Source organism: Pithys albifrons, chromosome 8, assembly GCF_047495875.1.
Source record: "Pithys albifrons albifrons isolate INPA30051 chromosome 8, PitAlb_v1, whole genome shotgun sequence".
Taxonomy (NCBI): Eukaryota; Metazoa; Chordata; class Aves; order Passeriformes; family Thamnophilidae; genus Pithys; species Pithys albifrons.
Window position 1 is genome coordinate 9,968,847 of NC_092465.1, and position 19,620 is coordinate 9,988,466.

The 19,620-nt window shown below is 40.0% G+C and overlaps 1 protein-coding gene across 4 annotated transcripts in view; it reads left to right on the forward strand.

Annotated features, from left to right (window-relative positions):
• Nucleotides 1–19,620, forward strand: part of ZNF148 (zinc finger protein 148) — a 43,216-nt gene that overhangs the window by 5,197 nt on the left and 18,399 nt on the right. For 3 of the 4 annotated variants that reach the window (XM_071561876.1, XM_071561877.1, XM_071561878.1), the window contains exons 2-3: nucleotides 17,137–17,482; nucleotides 18,696–18,821. In XM_071561876.1, coding sequence (XP_071417977.1) covers nucleotides 17,153–17,482; nucleotides 18,696–18,821 — 456 coding nt within the window. In that variant the 5' untranslated portion in view covers nucleotides 17,137–17,152. The remainder of the gene's footprint in view (nucleotides 1–17,136; nucleotides 17,483–18,695; nucleotides 18,822–19,620) is intronic. The other variant, XM_071561879.1, reaches the window with a different exon arrangement.

Here is a 19,620-nt window from a genome sequence, read left to right on the forward strand (position 1 = left end):
ACATAGTCACATGTTCCCAGCAGTGTTTAGGAAAGGGGAAAACCCAACTTTTTACACTCTGTGAACGTTAACTCATATGTGATTGCCCTGAAAATTTGTCATATTTCTTTTTTTTCTGTTGTTGGGATTGTGTTTGAAACAAGGAAGTGGTGGTAATGCTCCTAAAGAGTATGTGTGCTCATGTAGGTATATGTAGAACACTTGTAGCATGTGTTTATGGTGATGTCGAGCCTAAAGCTTTAGTCATGGAGAATGGGAAGTGTTCAGCATGAAGTGAGGTTTATTTTGCCAAACAATAAGCAGCGTATGATGTGGATTGGTGCCTGGGATGACACTGGGGAGGGGTAAGGCAAGTAAGTGGCTTCTAAATTCACTGACTTTCTCAGGCTTCCTTGAGTAGTGAAAACTATTTAGTCTTGGTTTCAGTAAGTGATTCTGTAGTTTTACATTGCAGACATTCTTCAGTTTTTTAAAAGGAGGACAGAGGAAGCAAAATGAGTATTTAAGCCAAGGAATGAGTACATTTCACAGGATCCATGGATGATTTTTTTAATCTGTAAGCAGTATAACAGTCAGAATTTCCAGATGCAGTGGATGATTTCAGAGTTTTTCAAATAAGAGTACTCTGAATCAAATTATTATCTCTGTTGCTGACCTCCTAAAACATGATTCTCCTCATGTTTTGACCACTTACATAGTGATTTCTAACAGAGGTCACTGTTATATGTCAGTCTCTGTCAAATAAAATATATGTGAGATGGATGACAATTGTCAGGGTTTTAAGATGGGTCATTTATAGCACTGACTGGTTCTAGATACATCAGTAACGATATACATAAATTTAAGAAATGTTCTCCTTTTGTGTCTGTAAAGTTTCTTTTGACAAAGAAGTTCTTCATGGTAGATTGGTAAACTCAACCAACTCCCTTTTTGTTAGAGTAACCCTTGAAGAAAATTTTTGTAATGACCCCTAGATCAAGTGCAGAGAGAGATGGTCAGTCCTCAGGGTACCAAGATGTGATGCAATTATTTTAGACCACAATCACATGCAGATTTTCCAGGTATGCCTATGGAATATTGGTTTTCCATTTATGGTTTGACCTCATAACCATTTTTTAAGGTAAATCTAGTGTGAGAGTGCCCTCTGTGAATATTGCTTTAACAATATCAAATAAAAATGAGTCATTCATATGGGAGAAAGACTACTGTCATCCCTCAAGTAGGAAAGCTTTATTAGGCTGTGGTTCTCAGGAGCTTCCTCTGTCACTGGCAAACCTGACAGTTACACTTTGTGATGAATTTTTGTCTGAGTCAGCAAAAGGTGTCAAAGTTGTGATTGTTTTCTGGGAGGCAGGAAAGTTTGTATTGTGATGGGGTGTAAGGCAGTAAGGGAGAGCTGCTTGGCTTTAATGTTGTTTTTTCCTGGCAGAGATTATGAACTTTTCTTTTTACATGACTAGAAAAGAATTCTTATGTATTTAAAATGTGGGGGTTTTATGATCACCAATGATGAAATTAAGGGATTGGAAGGGGGAATAAAATAGAGTTTGCAGAATAGGAGCATGCAGGGGATGATCATCCAGTTGTCACAGTATTTTGCTGGAATATGTAGAGTAGGTGGCAATTTGCAGACAAAACCAGTGGGCTTGTTGTCTTAATCTGACAGTTAAAAGTGGATCATGCAAACCAGGCGTGTTCAGGCTGGTGCCTTTAGGAGCCTGTACTCGGTGTTTCATATACTGTATCGGATCAAATACAATGTAGCTTTAAGTGTGAGTTTACTGTCACTTTTCAAGGAGCAGCAAAGTAAAGGGAGATGCTGACAGAAAACCCAATACTTCAATTCTTTGCATGACCTTACAGTTTACTGTCTAATACACCTTTGTGTCATCCCTGGATGACATTCCTTACAGGTCACAGGCCATGCAGGGGGCTTTCCACAGTTGTGGTGGTGAGAGCATAGCTGCATATGCAGAAAAAATGAGATCTGTTGTAGTTACATGTCATGGGCCTGAAATGTGCTGTAACATTGTACAACTCTTCATTTCCTGTGTTTGGTTGGACACAGCTCAGCAGAGCAGTTTGTCACTGGTGCCTGCACCTTCCGTACCTGGGCACAGTGACAGGACAAGGAGGAAAGTCTTTACATTGAAACAGGGTAGATTTAGGTTAGATATTAGGAAGAAATGCTTAACTTTGAGGGTGGTGAAACACTGTAATGGGTTACCCAGAGGAGCTGTGGCTGCCCCATCCCTGAAGTGTTCAAGGCAAGGTTGGATGGGGCCCTGAGCAACCTGGTCTAGTGTAAGGTGTCTGTGCCCACAGAGGGATTGGAATGAGATGATCTTTAAGGTCCCTTCCAACCCAAACCATTCTAGGATTCTATAATAAGTTTTGGCCTTGTTACCTGTGGGACACACCTGTGCATTGAGGGAACCTGGGTCAGTGCAGCTGCATCAGCATGTTCAGGGTTTCAGGGCTTGAGACTCTTAACATGGTTGGATGAGGAAACAGTAGCTGAAAAGCAGTTCAAAAATGCAGAACATGTTTTTCTTTCATCAGAATTCTATAAGAATATTTTCGGACTTTCCAGATTGGTTTCCTGCTTGCTGAGTACCAAGGGTTGCATTGAGTGTATTTCACTGAGATTTGATTTCATCATGAAGTTATTTGACTGTGGGATCTCAAAAATTTCAGACCTGTTTGGGATGCTCTTAATTGTTGGTCTGTTAATGGAATCAAGAACCTTTAAGATTTTTGTTCCTAATGACTATAGGAGTTATAAACACAGATCATATCTTTCATCAATCTGAATTCCTGTTTTAGTGTATTCTAGGACTTAATTAGTGAGAATTTGCTGCAGGGTACCAAAGTCATTGAGGTATAATTCAATTTCCACAACCCTTTTATTCAAGAGGGCACAATCCTGAGATTTCTTTTTTTGGATTATTTTCAATGTTAGTTGAAATGGGCCTGCACATGTGTGGTAATTATTGCTCCTATAAAATAGTTTCCAGGCACCTTGTGTTTTGGCTTGGCTTGGTGTGAAAATGGGTTTAAGTGCCTGAAAATTGTTTGAGAAATTCAGAACTGTAGTGAGGAGTAATTACCTCAGGGTATGTGGTAGAAGTCAGTGGGATTCCTTGTTCATACCATTCTTGAAGTATCAAGGGAAAGAGTTACCTGGAAGTTCTTGTTGGGGTTGTGGATAGTCTTTTGAAGAGGATATGCTGCAGAAGCAGACTGGATTTAGTAGTTACTTGATTTGCCTTTTTTTTTCCTTTTGAAGTGAGGATCAGCAGATTAAAAGAGGCTGATTTACAATTCTGGAATTTCATGTAAGCAGGATAGGAATAGTTCTTAGTTGATCTAATCTGACCACAAGTGTTGGTTGTCAGCAGGGAGGTGGTGGACTTGTTGCAACAATGTGGAAAAAAAATCCTAACTGCATGGAAGCTTACACTTTTCTTGGCAAATTTACATGGTATGTAAAACACTTGTGTTCCAAGAGGGGTTTTGAGAAAGTGACCTAGTTGCTCACTTCCATGATTTTAGAGTTTATTTCTACTCCTTCCCCCTCTGGCTGATCTCATGCTGTCTTTAAATACTAACACGTGTTTGTTTATGTGCTGACTCTTCTGTTTATTCTTGATGAAGGTACTTGATACTGTTCCAACGCTGTTGTATCAGAGAGTGCTGGTTGGGCCACAACAATCCCTGATTCCACTGATGACAATTACTTCTTGGTGCCCAGTTTGTAATTCTTTGAATACTTTGTAGAACAGTGACAGGTTTTCTTTTTTTTTGTTCACTGCTGGTCAGTGAACTCCCTCATGGAGCATCACAACATCCTCTGCTCCTTGTTTTTATCATGCATTAAAGGAAAGAAGGGACTGCCACCAGAACAGGCAGTTCAAGATGCTGCTTCTAGTGATACCCAAATCATTGTCATTTCACTGGTTTCATATTCTTACAGTGCTGCCATCTTTGAAGGGTCCAAGTGCCTTTTGTGCATTTTGATTAGTAACTGTCACCTGTGATTCTTTTTCTTTCCTCAGGGAAGTATTTGAAAAACGTAGCATAGAAAGCACAGGATTTGTTTGGTCTGTCTGGAGTGAATCTTTTACTAAATAGATATTCATTCTATCATGTTTTGGATTAACTGGATTATTTGAGATTACTGTTCCCTGTGTAGATGAAGGGTATGTTTGAAACACAGTTGAAATGAAATAAATATCCATTAAAATGTAGTTACCCTGAGGTCTGACACTGCCTCTTCTGCAGATCTAGGTAAGAAAGTCTTCCTTGCCAGTATCACCATGAGAAAAGTTAGTCCATAGAGAGAGAGCAATATTTTGCAGACTTTGTTTCTAGATGTTACACAGGATGTAATCTTACCCTGAGTAAGTTTGCTGTAATGAAGTTAGGGCAAAAATGCCTACTTTGTTCATGGTGATGTGCTGAGGTTGAAGTTGCAACTTAGGAGAGTGGTTCCTGTATTCTAAAATACTTGCTTTGCTCTCACAGCCTGACAGCCCATGTTGAAATAATGTTTTCAAATACTGAAGCAAGATCTAGAAATATCACCTGTGCTGTCTGAGATCTGTTTTATTGTTATTCATGTCCTTCTCATTTATGGTTTAAGAATAGCTTTGTTTTTTTCCTGTAGGGTTTCCATATGCTGTCATGCATGTAAATGAGGGATGTCTTCCAGAATCTCTGAGATCGCTTTTGCAGCGAACTCCCAGGCTTTTGGATCAAAACCTTCTTGGTTAAACTTTGGTTAGCTTGTTGTCCAGTGTTACTTAGTCTATGTCGATGTATGAAGTAAATGTCTAGAATTTTTCTGATTACTCTTTTATGCACGTAGATGGCCTTCTAGAAAGCAATGAAGCTGAAGATATTAGAAGAAAAGCACACTTTTAAAAGAGCAATTTTACATATAAGTCAAGCATGCAAGCATTAAAATTACAGCATTGAGCTTTACCTATGCCTTTTAATTTTGCCATCCTCATTATATGACTAATATATTAAACCTTAATATTACACTATAGTATTTAGTGATACTAAATAGCCCCTACCTTTTTGTATGTGTGTGAATTGAATAAGCAGCTGCTCTGTACTCTGCTTTCTTCTCGATGCATAACTCATGCTCTCCTACTATGCTCTACTTAATCCTGCTCTGAAGGCAGAATGGGTATATTTCTTAGTGAAATTTCTGTAATGGTTATCAGTAGACCTGTGAGGCCCTCACAGATAGTTCCTACTGCTCACTTCACATCTAAATTCTAGGTGGGTCATTGCACATTATTTAGAGACAAGGAAGTGTGAACAGGGATTTGCCAAGATAACAGATGTGCCTGAAAGCAGTGGCAGAGCTGTGTAAAGAAGCCAAATCTCTCACAGTTCTGTTACATCATGGTGGTAACCAGTGTTTTTCTCTTCAGTCTTACTGTTGTGCTTATCTTTTCTTGATGACAGTCCTACACTACTGTGCCCTATTCCTGATTCTCCACCAAAGTGGCTACTTCCTGTTAGTTGGAAACCCACTGGCTGGCTGTGATTTCTGATCAGTGAGTGGGTCCTGGGAGAGGCTGGACCCCTTTCACCCACTTCTTATAGGAGTTATCCAAGTAACTGGGGTAGCCTTACCCCCAAGTGAGGGGTGCTGCCTTCTCCCCTCAGGAGCTGTGCTGGCCACAGGAACAAGAGCACTGCAAACTGATTAGTTCACCCTTGTGACCTATATTGAACATTGCGTATTATTACAAGTATTTTACTGTGCCTCAGGGAAAGGAAATGGATATTTCTTATTTTATGGCTGGAGAATTGGTGTCTGTGAGTAAGATGAAAATTTGAGTTTGGTGTGGATGTGCACTGAGCTCTTTCAGAGCTTTTTTTTGTTAATTGATTTAATTGCAGCCCTGAATACTCAGTATTTTAGGTGAATTTGATCCAACTGTGTCAGGATAAACACCCAGAAAATGTGACAAGTATAATTATTGATCACCTATTTAAAAAAAAAAATTGGTAGAAATGGCTTGGGTAGGCTTGGATCCTATTTTGCAAGGTAGCAATCAGCTGCCTAAATGGCTGTGGCTTTCTTTTCACGTGCTCTGTGACTGATTTACACGTTTTGGCACTTCAAACTATCTTACTAGTTTTACCTGTTTTTATGGAGCATTCCATCCAGTGTGCTGTGGAAAAAGATAGATATATCTATATCTACATGTGCACATATATTTACAATCTTTTTATTAAAAAGAAAATGAAAATCACACTGCCAGTAGGCTGTAAAGGTGAATTATGAATCAAGGTACCCTAGTGAGGGCAGTCCTTGAAACTTCGGTATGTTTGTGTGCAGCTTCTTGTATACTCCCAGTGGTTTTAGTGTGTAATGTTTTAGGGATTTTTAAAAGGCAATCTGGAAAGAAACACCAGAAATGCTCTTATACATACATATGGAGTCGTAGAATGGTTTGGATTGGAATGGACCTTAAAGATCATCTCCTTCCAACCCCCCTGGCATGGGGAGGGACCCCTTCCACTAGACCAGGCTGCTCAAAGTCCCATCCAGCCTGGCTTTGAATACACTTTCAGGAGTGGGATGCCAGCAACTTCCCTGGTCAAGCTGTTACAATATGTCACTGCCCTCACAGTCAGGAATTTCTTCCTAATACCGAGTCTGAACCTTCCTTCATTCCATTTAAAGCCATTCCTCCTTGTCCTGTCACTACAGGCCATTATAAAAAGTACCTCTCCAACCTTCCTCTAGGCCCCTTTTAGGTGCTTGGAAGGCTGTTCCCTGGAGTCTTCTCTTCTCTCAATCTGTCTGCATAGGAAAGGTGCTCCAGCCCTCTGATCATCTTTGTGGCCTCCTCGGGACTCGTTCCAGCAGCTCCACATCTGTCTTGCATTGTGGCCCCACAACTGGACACAGCACTCCTGGTGGGGTCTCACCAGAGTGGAGCAGAGGGGCAGAATCCCCTCCCTTAACCTGCTGCACACGCTGCTTTTGATGCAGCCCAGGACACAACTGGCTTTCTGGGCTGTGAGCACACTTTGCTGGCTCACGTTGAGCTTCTTATCGACAAACACCATCAAGTCCTTCTCCTTGGGGCTGTTCACAATCCATTCTCTTCCACCTATTTTTGTGCTTGAAGGGGCCGTCCTGTGGTGTAAAGGAGAGCACTCTGGACTCTGAATCCCAAGGACCTGAGTTCGAGTCTCAGTGGGACCGTCCCCTGGCAGTAAATGCCTCCCTGCCATCCGATCCTGTCAGATCTCGGATGCTCAGCAGGGTCAGCCCTGGTCAGTACCAGGTGCTGTGACAGTCCCAAGGACTTCACTGTCACTGTCCAAGCTCGCTCGGCCGTGGCAGATGGACCTTGGGACTGAAACGGTGGGGTCAGTTCTGTGCACGCTGAGCCTCACCTAAAACATCCACTGTGCAGGCTGGAAGGGCACACCCACGTGGGGAGAGCCCTGCCCAAATCTTCGTTTGCGAAGTCCAGTCATAGATACATTTTTGTGCTTGGGGTTGCCCCAACTCAGTTGCAGGATCTTATACTCAGCCTTATTGAACTTTGCGAGGTTCTCACAGGCCCATCTCTCAAGCCTGTCAGGATCCCTCTGGATGGTATCCCTTCCCTCCAGGGTCTCACCACACCACGCAGCTCAGTGTTGTTGGCAAACTGCCCTCCATCCCACCCCTCATGTCACTAGCAAAGATGATCAACTAGCACTGGTACCAGTACCAACCACTGAGGAACTTCGCTCATCGGTGTTGTCCACTTGGACATTGAGCCACAGACCCCAACTCTCTGAGTGGAACCATCGAGCCTATTCCTTGTCCTCCAAGGATAGGGAATATATGCACACGTTTGTACAGACCTCTGCCGTTTGGGCCAGTGGGGTAACAGACCACCAGTGGGTTGTCATCTTCTGTAAAGCAGCAGTACCACAGTGCTAGTAATGAGTACAGATGTTCACAGATACTTGCACATAGTGGAGGGGTGGTGAGACCCAAGGAATTTAAGGGCTTGTAAAAAAAATCAGAATTTAAAAAAAGGAATATATTTTTCTTCTCTGTTTATTTTAAGGTGAAAATATATGAGATGGGCTGAGAGAGTTAGGCTGTGAATGCTGAACAGGGAAGGGTCCACTCCTGCACCCTGTTTTGAGCTGTTCTGGCACACTGCCCTTGTGGTAAATCCAGTCAGTGAGTTAACCTCAAAAATTAATAACTGGGAAAAGAAATTGCCCAGGCAGGTGGAGTGTAACCAAGCGTGTCTTTATATGAGCATCAGAGTAGGCCAAAAGATAGGCTGGACTCTCAGAGTTTAGGAGCAGGGATCAGGATTGCCTCTTTCAATGACCATAAGCTGTTAGATTGGCTCAGCTTTGTTTTAGAACTGCATTATTATCTAAATCAAATGGAAAAAAACACATTTGATTTTTTATCTGAAATACTTTAATAAAGTTTCAGCCTGAGACATGCATGTGATATATGGAATTTCGCAAAGTTTTTGCCCGTTGGACTAAAGTTATAAATTACTACAAGTGCTTAGAAGATGCTGGGGAGCATTAGTTATGTGTGGTGCTTGTTTTCCTGAATACAAATGTCACTGGAAGCCCCCAGGGTGAGCACTTTTGAGTGCCCAAGTTTCATGGTACAAGGCCAGAAATTCTGCATTGTTCTTTTGAGATTAACTATACAGTGGTAGAAATTCCTAGATAAATTCTCAGAAATAACTATTTTCTAGCAGATCATACTTTGATGCCACAGAACCAGTGGCTTTTTTTTTTTTTTGCTTTCCAGATAAAAAGTAACATTGCCTATGATTTTTGGGCTATTTAAAGTATGTTTGCTACATTGGTGGCATCCCTGTGGATTTTGACATATAACTGTGGCTTTGTTAATACAGTCTCAGAAGCTTTTTGATAAGCATATTTGGTATTAGATTATGGTTATGCTGGTGATGATCAAACAGAGATTTCAGGATGAGAAAGGTGGCAAAGATTTTCATACATGGATAATTTTATGCATGATAAGTAGATTTTCCGTGAGTAATCCTGTTGATTGTAATAGGACTATTCACAGCACAGTATGAGTGTAAATCTTGGTGGGATCAGGCCTTGTACTGGCATGTGTTCAGCAACATGGAGCACTTAGAAATAATTGTGCAACAAGTCATCAGTGTTTGTATCATGTTGCCTTTTAGAATGTGTTGATTTTATGATCTGTGAACCTTTTCAGGCTGATTTATGTTTGATTACTTTCATTTTGCAAGTCAACACATTCTGATTCATTCTTAGAAACACTTATGTGTTAATTTCAAAGTCATTCTTTTAGCTGTGGTTTATTTTTCTGAGTAGGGAGAAAAGATAATTTTATTTAGTGTTCTTTATTTAGAACCATTAAGTAGGGTATTATTTTTTGCTTTCTAGGCTGCTGCAGTATGTTAAGAATTGAACCTTTGATACTGTGAAAGCTTGCTGTGTTTCCTTTTATATTGGACTATATCCATATTTTAATAGTGCAAATAAGTATATTTTCTGATGTGAGGAGACTGCTCAACATGTTTCATGGTTTGATAGGGATTTAAGGTGGACATTAGGAACCTGTTAAGTTCTGATTTTTTTCTTCTGGAGGAGTTTGTGTTGTCAGTTTTATTCATGGAAATGCTTAAACATTAGTAGTTTTAAATATTAAGCCATATTGCTGTCTCTTAGCATTAGGAATTAGGAATTGCAGAGTTATTGGTGACTTTTATACTTTCTTTTAGAAAGAAAGCATTTGAGGATGTAGATACGCATTTTTCCTGGGTCTGATTTGGCATAGCCACAGGGTATGTCTGTAAGGTGTTCATTTGTGTGTGTACATGGCGTTTGTGGAGCGGTTTCACAACACACTTGAATCTGATCTGACCACTGACCACTGCTGAAAGAACCAGTCCTGTTCCCTCCTCCCTGATTCTTCACCATGGATCTCCCATGTGTCCCGCCTGCACAGTCCCACCGATCCAAACAAAACTTCCTGGCTTTTCTGTGGGTGTGCTTTTGTCCAACTCCCTTCGCAGTTGCACAAGCTCAGCCCAGAGAAGACATCGAGCAGGACTGGCAGGTGAGCTGTGCAGGGCACTGCCCTTGGGGCAGGTCGCCTGTGTATCAGGTTATTTCCTGCAGCTGCCAAATGTCCCACTGGAATGGCCTATCGGTTGTAGTTGGTTTTATAGAAGTTTGGCTATTTGCAAAGGTTTTACTTGTCATGCCTGGGTGGTCCCGTGGTGTAAAGGAGAGCACTCTGGACTCTGAATCTCAAGGACCTGAGTTTGAGTCTCAGTGGGACCGTCCCCTGGCAGTAAATGCCTCCTCCCTGCCATTCCATCCCGTCAGATCTCGGATGCTCAGCAGGGTCAGCCCCGGTCAGTACCGGGTGCTGTGACAGTCCCAAGGACTTCACTGTCACTGTCCAAGCTCGCTTGGTGGTGGCAGATGGACCTTGGGACTGAAACGGTGGGGTCAGTTCTGTGCACGCTGTGCCTCACCTAAAACATCCACTGCGCAGGCTCGAAGGGCACATGGGGAGAGCCCTTCCCAAATCTTCGTTAGCAAAGTGTGGCCATACATACACTAGTCATGCCGTGTGGTAGTTTTGGCTCAAACTATAACATGCCAGTAAACTGCTCTGATTATACAGTGACTGACTTTTTAAAAAATTCAGAAGGAACCTTTCCAAAGTGAATTTCACTGAATAGGGAAGAAAAAAAATCAAATTCTGTGATAAAATAGAATGTTCATTTAGAGTTGCACAGATTGTATGTACACTCCATTCATTTAAGTTTACAGATTAGCACAAATCATTGTAGCATGACCATAGAGACGAGCCCTAAGAAACTGAGGGTTTCCTTAGATTGTGTTTTTAAAAGCTTATTCTATGTGCATTTTGCACTAGTAACCTTTATACATTTTGTGGTTTGGGCCCTGCAGGAACTCATTCTTCCAAAGGCTGTTGTGGAAGAAGGATGTGATAGGAATGTGCTCAGGTGTGTGTTCTGTAGCTTCAGGTATTTGTTCATTAGGAAGTTTGCCTTGTCTTACCTTACATGAAAACACACTTCCCAAAATATGGAACTAAAATAATGCCATCAGGCTACTGCCAGTGCAAGGTTACCCTGAAACCATGTCATACCTTGGGCTGAGCTCAGTGCCAGCTTTTGTGATGGGAATCTTGGAGGTAGATGTTTTCATCAGAACAGTATTGAGTTGCTAAAGGCAAATTGGAATTGCTGTTGTGTATCCTGGCTTGTATTTGGGTTGTTGTATCCTAGAAAATATGGTCAAACAGTTTATCACTATACAGGGAAGTCATATTTCTCTCTCAAGTCTTTGCTAGAATTCTTCAGAAGGAGCTAAGGTTTAAGCCAGAAAATAATTAAATTTGAACAACTTTTTCCTGTTTTCCTCAACTTTCTTTAATTCCTTTTTGCCCTGGAAAAGTAGGGAGAAGATAATATACAAAAGAAGGTGGAGTGGGATATAGATATAGAAAGTAAAAAATTCTACTTTTTAACACTTAAAAGTCTTAAAACAACAAAGACTATTCTGGGACATTGTTTACAGATAGAAGGAATACATCTTACTTTAAAAAACAAAGCAAACCCATTAAATTGGTTCTGTTCTACAAATAGATATTGAACTACAGAGGATTTTCATCTTTTATTTCTGCTGTTAATCCTTAAGACATATTTTTTCCTCACCTCTCATAAATAGTCTTTTGAATCCCAACTACAGAATTCATGTTTCTGAACATGTGAATTTTATTTTTATTGTGCACCCAATTAGTATCTCTGTATTCTTGCTCATTCAATCAAATAATTCTTTACTTCTTGCTTAAGAAATAAGGGAGAAGACAGAATTAACCCTTACCCACCATCAGTCGAAGCGGAGAAAAAAAGCTGGACCATGAGTTGTACTCTGGTGGCAAACAGGTTTTGCTGCTTTCCTTCAGGGTCTCTGTTCTGCTTTACTTTGTAGCAGCCACCATCTCAGCAGACTTTTGGAACCAATTAATGTTTTCTCTTGATGGTATTTTAATTTTTGGTTCTGAATTGAAATGTTGTCATGCTTTTCATTTAGTATGTTTTTGTTTAAATGGTTGTTTCTTTAATTAGGAATACTGTCTATTGCTTAGATCTCCAACTTACTGCACCAGTATTTGGAAAAACTGATGTCAGGGTTACTGAAATGAATAGTTCTGAAGTACAGCCATAGGGTTTGGTGAAGCAGTGGTTTCTAAAATGAAGCCTTGTTGTGGTTCCCTGGATGGGGATGTTCTGCAAGCAGCCATGGAGCACCCTGTGGAAAGAGAAGGGGCTGGGAGGGTCCCGTGAGACCTTTTCTATGCAGTTCTTCCCTTTTCCCTCTCTCTCACCCAAAACATCTGTGTACCCAGGAAGCTCTGCCTCTTGACATCTCTTGTGAGATGCTTTTCCTGGAGTAAAGGCTTGGAGAACCTCCACCAAGCAAAATGAATACTTCAGCAGTTTTGTTGTCAGCTCTTTTTCTGTCAATTTATAGAGAAACTCTATGTACTCAAAGAAGAATTGTGAGATTACTTGGTGAGGCATAATAGAAGTTCTGAAATTCCATGGAAAACACAACAATGTCTTATGCCAAGAAATGTGTGTGTGTATTTGTGGTTTGTATTTTTGTAGCTTCCCTAGAGATAATCTCAAAGTAAGTTGATCTTTATTTCACAGATGCATCTTGCACTTAAAATATGTATTTAATCTTTGCAGGCTTGCTAAAGTGAGCTTGTCTGAATGCTTTTAACTTACATCCGTTATCACACTGTCATTCTTCCAAGAACTCTTCCACCTCATCTTCAATTTAAATGATAGGATACCTTTTATGTGAACCAAAAGGTGTCAGTTGACAAATTACATGTGTTTTACTGAATTAATTGCAATTGGGATGCTTCTTGTTTGGATTAATAGCCTGTGTTTGTTTGTGGTTCTTTGTTTTAAAACATTACCTGTGGGTCATGTAGCTTACATTGTGTTTAGTAATTTAGAATATGTAGCCTAACACTATTTCTCATTATTTTTCTATGAAAAGCCAGATGTTTGAAAGCCTGATTTAATAAGCAGTGCACTCACTGCACCACTTCTGATATGACTCAAGATCATGACTGGAAAACAACTTTTGAGCACTTTTAGGTGCATGACTGTGCTAAACCTTTTAGCCAGGGCTAAAAAGAAACTGTTTCCATATCCTTTGCAACTGAGAGAACCAGCAAGACCAATAAACACCATTACACAGCTGGCCTGTCCTTGGCACAGCCGCTGTCCTGAGGTTCAGCATGTCACGAGTCTCCCTGGCTCTGCTGGTGAGAGTAGCAGGCTCTTCTGCACTGTTAAATACTCAGCTTCCCTGTCTGCCTACCTTCCTGCCAGGAAGTAGCTTTAAATCCAGGATTTCCGGAATTCATACCTAATTCCAGAGTGGTGTGGCCATATCCTCCATGTGGAACAACCTTCTGTGCTGTTTTTGTCAATGGCCTGAGCAGACAGATTAGGGCCACCATGTTCTCACACTTGATACTGTTTGTTCTCCTGGGAATGTGTTTCAGCATCTTGAGTTCTTGTATTTTAGTACCTGTCCACGTCATTCCTTTGGAGAATCTGCACTGAGCGTATGCTGTTGTATTTCTGTAGTGTGGAACAAAACCATAGTGAGTGACAGTCTGTGTGAGATGCACCCTGAGTATGGATTAATTTGGGGAAAAGGCTGAAATGAGTAGATATATCTGTTTATTTTCCTTGGAGTCTGTATTTCAAGCTAGATATTTAGAATGCTTTATCAAAGAGACCAGTCTCAATCTTAGGTCTTTTCACCCTCTCTTATCAAATATTGGCTCCATGCAAAGCAGATTCTTAAAACTTCAGTTCTGTTTCACATTTCTTACTTTTCACAGAATATTCTACACCAATAACATGATAAATTCATCTTCATTTTCTTCTTTTAGGATGTTGTTGCAAGATCTGTCTGGGAGATCTGCATTGGTGGGAAAAATCCAGCTTTAGTGCTGTGCCAAGTTTTGTTTGTTTGTTTGTGTTATTGCTGAGAAACTCTCAGTATTGTTTCCCAGTTACCTCCAAAAAATATTTAATGGATTATATAATGTCTGCAGGTGGCTGTGTGGCATTCCAGACCTGCATTGTCCCTGGAAGACATCTGAAATCTCATTCTCTTACTATAAACTGGATTAATTTGAGAGTAAACTTTAACTCAGCACTACCTGAGCTCACTCTGGGCATTAAGGAATTGTCCTTATTTGAAGGCAAATCCTGTGAAAATCAAGAGCATGGCTTCAAACTTCCTTTTATGTTAGAATTACAGGAGAACAAAAAAGGACCAAGTGCTAGCATATGCTCTGAACAGAATTTTTCCATGTTCTTCTCCTGTCATAGGTGGCTTTGGTCCCTAAAATGGGCTTTTTATGTAGGAAGGAAGAATATTAAAAACATTGATGACATTGCCATATATAAAGAGATTTAACTTGTTGACTGTGTCTTCTTGACTTCCAGCAGAGCAAAGCTTACTAAAACTAAAGTATTTGACTGAAAAGCTTCTTTCTTTGGCATGCATCTTAATTATTGGAAACTCAGAGAAGTCAGACCATCCTGTCTGTCAGCCCTTCTTCAATATATTCAGAAGTTTAGAACCTTTCATGACAGAGAGCAGGGACAAATGTTCCTTCACTTTCGAGTTATAAGACGTGAGTTGCTACCAGATGGTGTTAATGGGCTTTTTACTTTATTTGCTGAGGTGCATGATGAGTTGGTTTTTTTCTTTGTTCTTTTAAGAAATTGAATTAATTTTACTTTCTAGAAGATTAATGACCAGTAGTAATGTTTGAAATAGAATACAAAAATATTTGAAATTAAGTGTGAGACTTTTCAGCTGTTTCTGCTGGTGACTTCCTACGGTGTTTCCTAGGACCTCACCTGAAGAGAAACCACCATCTATTTTGTGAACTCATTGTAGTTTGATATCAAGTCTTCACAAATGGACAATTTTCAAATTATTTGCCTGGAGAAGAAAATTATTTAGAAAGGCATCAAATGGATCAAACTGCAAATGGAAATTTAGACATTAGATGTACATTTTGGCATGTTGGCGGGGTCTGTGGTGGTGCAGTTCTGCAGGGTGATGGCCCTGGTGGTTTTAGGCAGAGAAACATGATTTCTTTGGTTATGAGTTGTCATCGTGAGCTGCTGGGAAACAGCACAGCCTCTGGCTTAAGACTTGAATGGAGACGGAGCCTTTTGCTGTGCTGCACTCTCAGGGGGATGGCATTTGAAGCTGATGAGCAGCAATATACCAACATCACATCTGTATCATAATTCTGAGTGCATCAAATTCAAAGGTGCTGATACTGTTGTGATACTCCCCATGATCCCTGTCTGGTGCTTTGACTGGGCCTGCTGTGTGTTGTCAGCTCCACTGTGCTTCTGCTCCCCCTCCTGTCTGCTGTAGCCTTTGTGCATATAGTTCTTGCCGTCCAGCTGTGCAGAGACAAAGGGATGGAGGAAGGATGTCTGTCTGTCTGTCTGTTTGTTGCTGTGTCTGTCTGAAGGAGCAGGCCAGGGCACTGTGGAATGTGTAGGAATTATGGGCCTGAGGAGAAGGTGAAGGAGCCTGACTGCTGTGATGGACATCCAGTGTGCCAAGGAGAGAAAGAGTTGCAGAACTATCTTGCATATATGAGAATTAGTACATTGAGAATGTGCTGCCAATTCCAGCTTCACCTGGCACTCTGTGTTAAAAACCAATTACTATTGCCATGACACTTGTTGGAATATTATGATTTTATATCTATCTGTATAATATAAGTCAATTTAATGGTATTGAATTTCATGATTGGAGTTTATATTTCCTGACTAATGCTCCTGCTTAAAGGGTGTAAATGTGAATGCCTTTTTTATCAACAGTTCTGACCTCTCTGTAGTCTTCATTTGATATATACCTTTAGCCAGAAAATTACATTTTTGTAGACTCACAGAATGGTTTGGGCTGGAAGCAACTGTTCAAGGCCATTTAGTCCAACACCCTACAAATGAACAGAGACATCTTTGACTAGATCAGGTGGCTCAGCCCCATCCAACCTGGCCTTGAATGTTTCTCTGGATGGGTCATCCACCACCTCTCTGGGCAACCTCTGCCACTGTTTCAGCACTCTCATTGTAAAAATATTCTTCCTCATATCTAGTCTAAATTGACCATCTCTTCATTTAAAATGATTACCCATTGTCTTATTGCAACAGGCCCTGCTAAAAAGTTTGTCCCCCATCTTAAAAGCTCTCTTTTAAATATTGAAAGGCTGCAATAAAGTCCCCCCAGAGCCTTCTGTTCTCCAGGATGAGCAGCCTGAACTCTCTCAGCCTGTCAGCATAGCAGGGGTGCTCAAGCCCTCTGAGCATCTTCATGGCCTCCTCTGGACTCTCTCCAGCAGCTCCATATCCATGTGGCTCCAGAGCTGGATGCAGCACTCCAGATGGGGTCTTGAGAGCGGAGTATCACCTCCCTCAACCTGCTGGATACTCTGCTTTTCATGCAACTCAGTTTTCTCTCACTCGTGGGTATTAGGATGTTCCAGCACCTACAGCATGCCCTGGGGTAGCAGCAGTGAAAAGGGCACGTAAAGGACAAGAGAACAGGGAGAACAGGACCAAAATGAAAGAGGCGTTTGTAAAAGACAGTCAAAATGGAAAAAGGGAACAGAGTAAAAAGGGCACACACAATAAAAAAATAAAAGTTTTCTAAGGGATGAGAAGGAGCAATTAACTATTGTTTAATTACCATGATTTTGCCGGTAGTCAGAAGGCACTTGGATTTGAAACCTATTATTTGAAAGTGTTCAATTTTGTACATGTGGATGTGTGTGAAAGGAGAATCTTTTCATGTTTCACCAAGACATCCAACTTCTGGCTCTTACTCAGTATCAATTTTAGGAGTGCATGTGTGTATGTTGAGTACTGACTTGAGTTCTTATAAAATGTTTTTAAGTAAAAACTTTTAAGCAAGCTCACCAATTGTAGATGTTTACTATTAAAACTTTCTTTGTAGGTAATTGCACTTAAGAATGAACATTGAAGACAAGCTGGGAGGATTATTTCTTAAATGTGGTGGCATAGACCAAATGCAGTCATCCAGGGCTATGGTAGGGATGGGTGCAGTATCTGACCAGTCTGGAGTATCAAGAGAACGGCAAGAGGCAGTGCTTCAAGATCGGACTATGCCGCACCAAGAAATTCTTGCAACAGATGAAGTGTTACAAGAAAGTGAACTTCGACAGCAAGAGATGATTTCACATGATGAACTCATGGTCCATGAGGAGACGGTAAAAAATGATGATGAAATGGATGCGCAAGATAGACTTCCTCAAGGGCTGCAGTATGCTGTTAATGTCCCTGTAAGCAATTTCTTTGTGAAATATTGGAGAAATTACTAGGAAGCTTGATCTGGTAGTCTAATCCTACTCTGGCAAGAATCTATTAATTGCTTGTTTGCATTTTGATTATCAAAATATTTATGAATGGATGCTATTTCTGAAAATGTCATTTGCCTCTGGCTGTGGATAAATTTTGCCAATTAAGTATAATCTTTAAGTATCTGTTTTATAAATATTTTATAAGCAGGCTGTTACCATAGAACTAATGCATTAAAATGTGCTCCTTTTAAGTATGTTCAATGTTCAAGGGTAACTACAAACCAGAATAAATAGTGTTATTAAAAGGTGCATATGTTTATGCTGTTCATAGTACTATTTAGTTGCTTTTGCTTTAGGAAGCATCTTGTTTGTTTTTAAGGTATGTGGACGCTTAGCAATTGCATTCACACTGCAGGTTGGACTGTGACACTTCATACATGACCATAACTATGCCCCTCCACAATACCTCATAGAAGGCATACCTTGGCTTTCCCAGAGAGCACGTAGATGACTTCCTTTTGAAAACAGAGCATCTGCCTGTAATGCAGCACATCATCACTGTTACCCTTCAAACATAAAGGACAGTTACCAGGACTATAAAAGTAGACAGCCTTACACACGAAGAATAACCTTCAGAAAGGTAGCACTGTTAAAACACTACTCTGTTAGCTGTAGATCAGGTGGTTCAGGTGTTAGAAAAATGTAAGAGTATCATGGTCTTTGTTAAAGTTCACATTAGATGAAGATTTTTTTTTTTTTGCAAAAACTTCATTTGAACTGGTCTTTTTTTTTCTTAAAAAATACTTCTGTCTTAAATATATAATAAACTATTCCATTAAATCTTGCATTGACAAAAGCATGGATTAAAGTAAAATAGGTATGAAAAACTGAATTGTTTTACAGATGGAAGTGATTTTAACATAACTGATCTCAAAATCACGAAAGGTCAGGAAAAAAGACCTTTGGGAGATGAATGAAAGGATACATCAAAATGTCATTGAGGAAATTAACTATGCCCTTTTTTCTTTAAGATACATATTATTCCTTTCACTTAAATTTCTGAAAGAATGAAGAGAGAAGATAATTCCCTTAGAAAAAGGTTTTCTGTTTCAGCAGTTTGTCATCTTCTAAAATTGAAAAATTGCTTTTCTGTAGTGAGAACCTTACCTGAAACTGGCACTTGGTATCTTAACAGATCAGTGTAAAGCAAGAAATTACCTTTACTGATGCATCTGAACAGCAGAAACGAGACAAAAAACAAATACGAGAGCCAGTAGATTTGCAGAAAAAGAAGAAAAGAAAACAGCGTTCACCAGCAAAAGTAAGACATTGATTTGGCAAAACCAAGATTAAAAGGACCTGAAGATTTGGTTGACTATGACTAATTTCATTAGCATTTGAAGTAGTTAGGCTGGAAAGTGTTTGTTTGCTCAGTAAAGATGCAGTTCTGAAGTTCACCAGAGACCCAAAACAAAACTGATATAACAGTGTTTTTCTTTGAACTCTTTTTAGCAACATGAACTCTTGACATATTTTAACATCTGTCTCTCCAGGCAGTTCTCTCTCCAAATATTTTTTTAAATTATGAGTCAGTAGCTTTGTAGACAATTTATAAATCATTACTCTGTATCTATCTAATAATAGTTGTGCTTTTCTGTGAGCCTGGTAATTTTATATGCTTCATGCATAGTAGTGAAAAGTTCTTAAAAAGAAATCTAAAATGGTAGTTTTGAAAATTCTAAAAAGTTTACTAATATATATAAAATAATTTACTGGTAGGGAAAATTCCTGTGGTCATAATCATCTTCATATATGTATTTATTTATATCGAAAGATTCTTACCATAGCTGCTGGTTTGTTACTTCAAAATTTGTTTTGTAGATCCATTCATGAAGAGTATGTATCCCTGTATGTCTGAAAACAATTTTCTTCTATTGAGAAGCACTTCAGATAAAACCAGAATCATTTCACCTCATGACGTAGCAGTGTTATATCTTCTAGTAATTCCCCAAATCAGTATTAATCTTCAGACTTAGAACATGTACAGGCTGCTCTGATAGACAGAACTCAGTCACAGGTAATCACACAGCAGCATTAAAATAAGCCTCCTCAGAAATCAA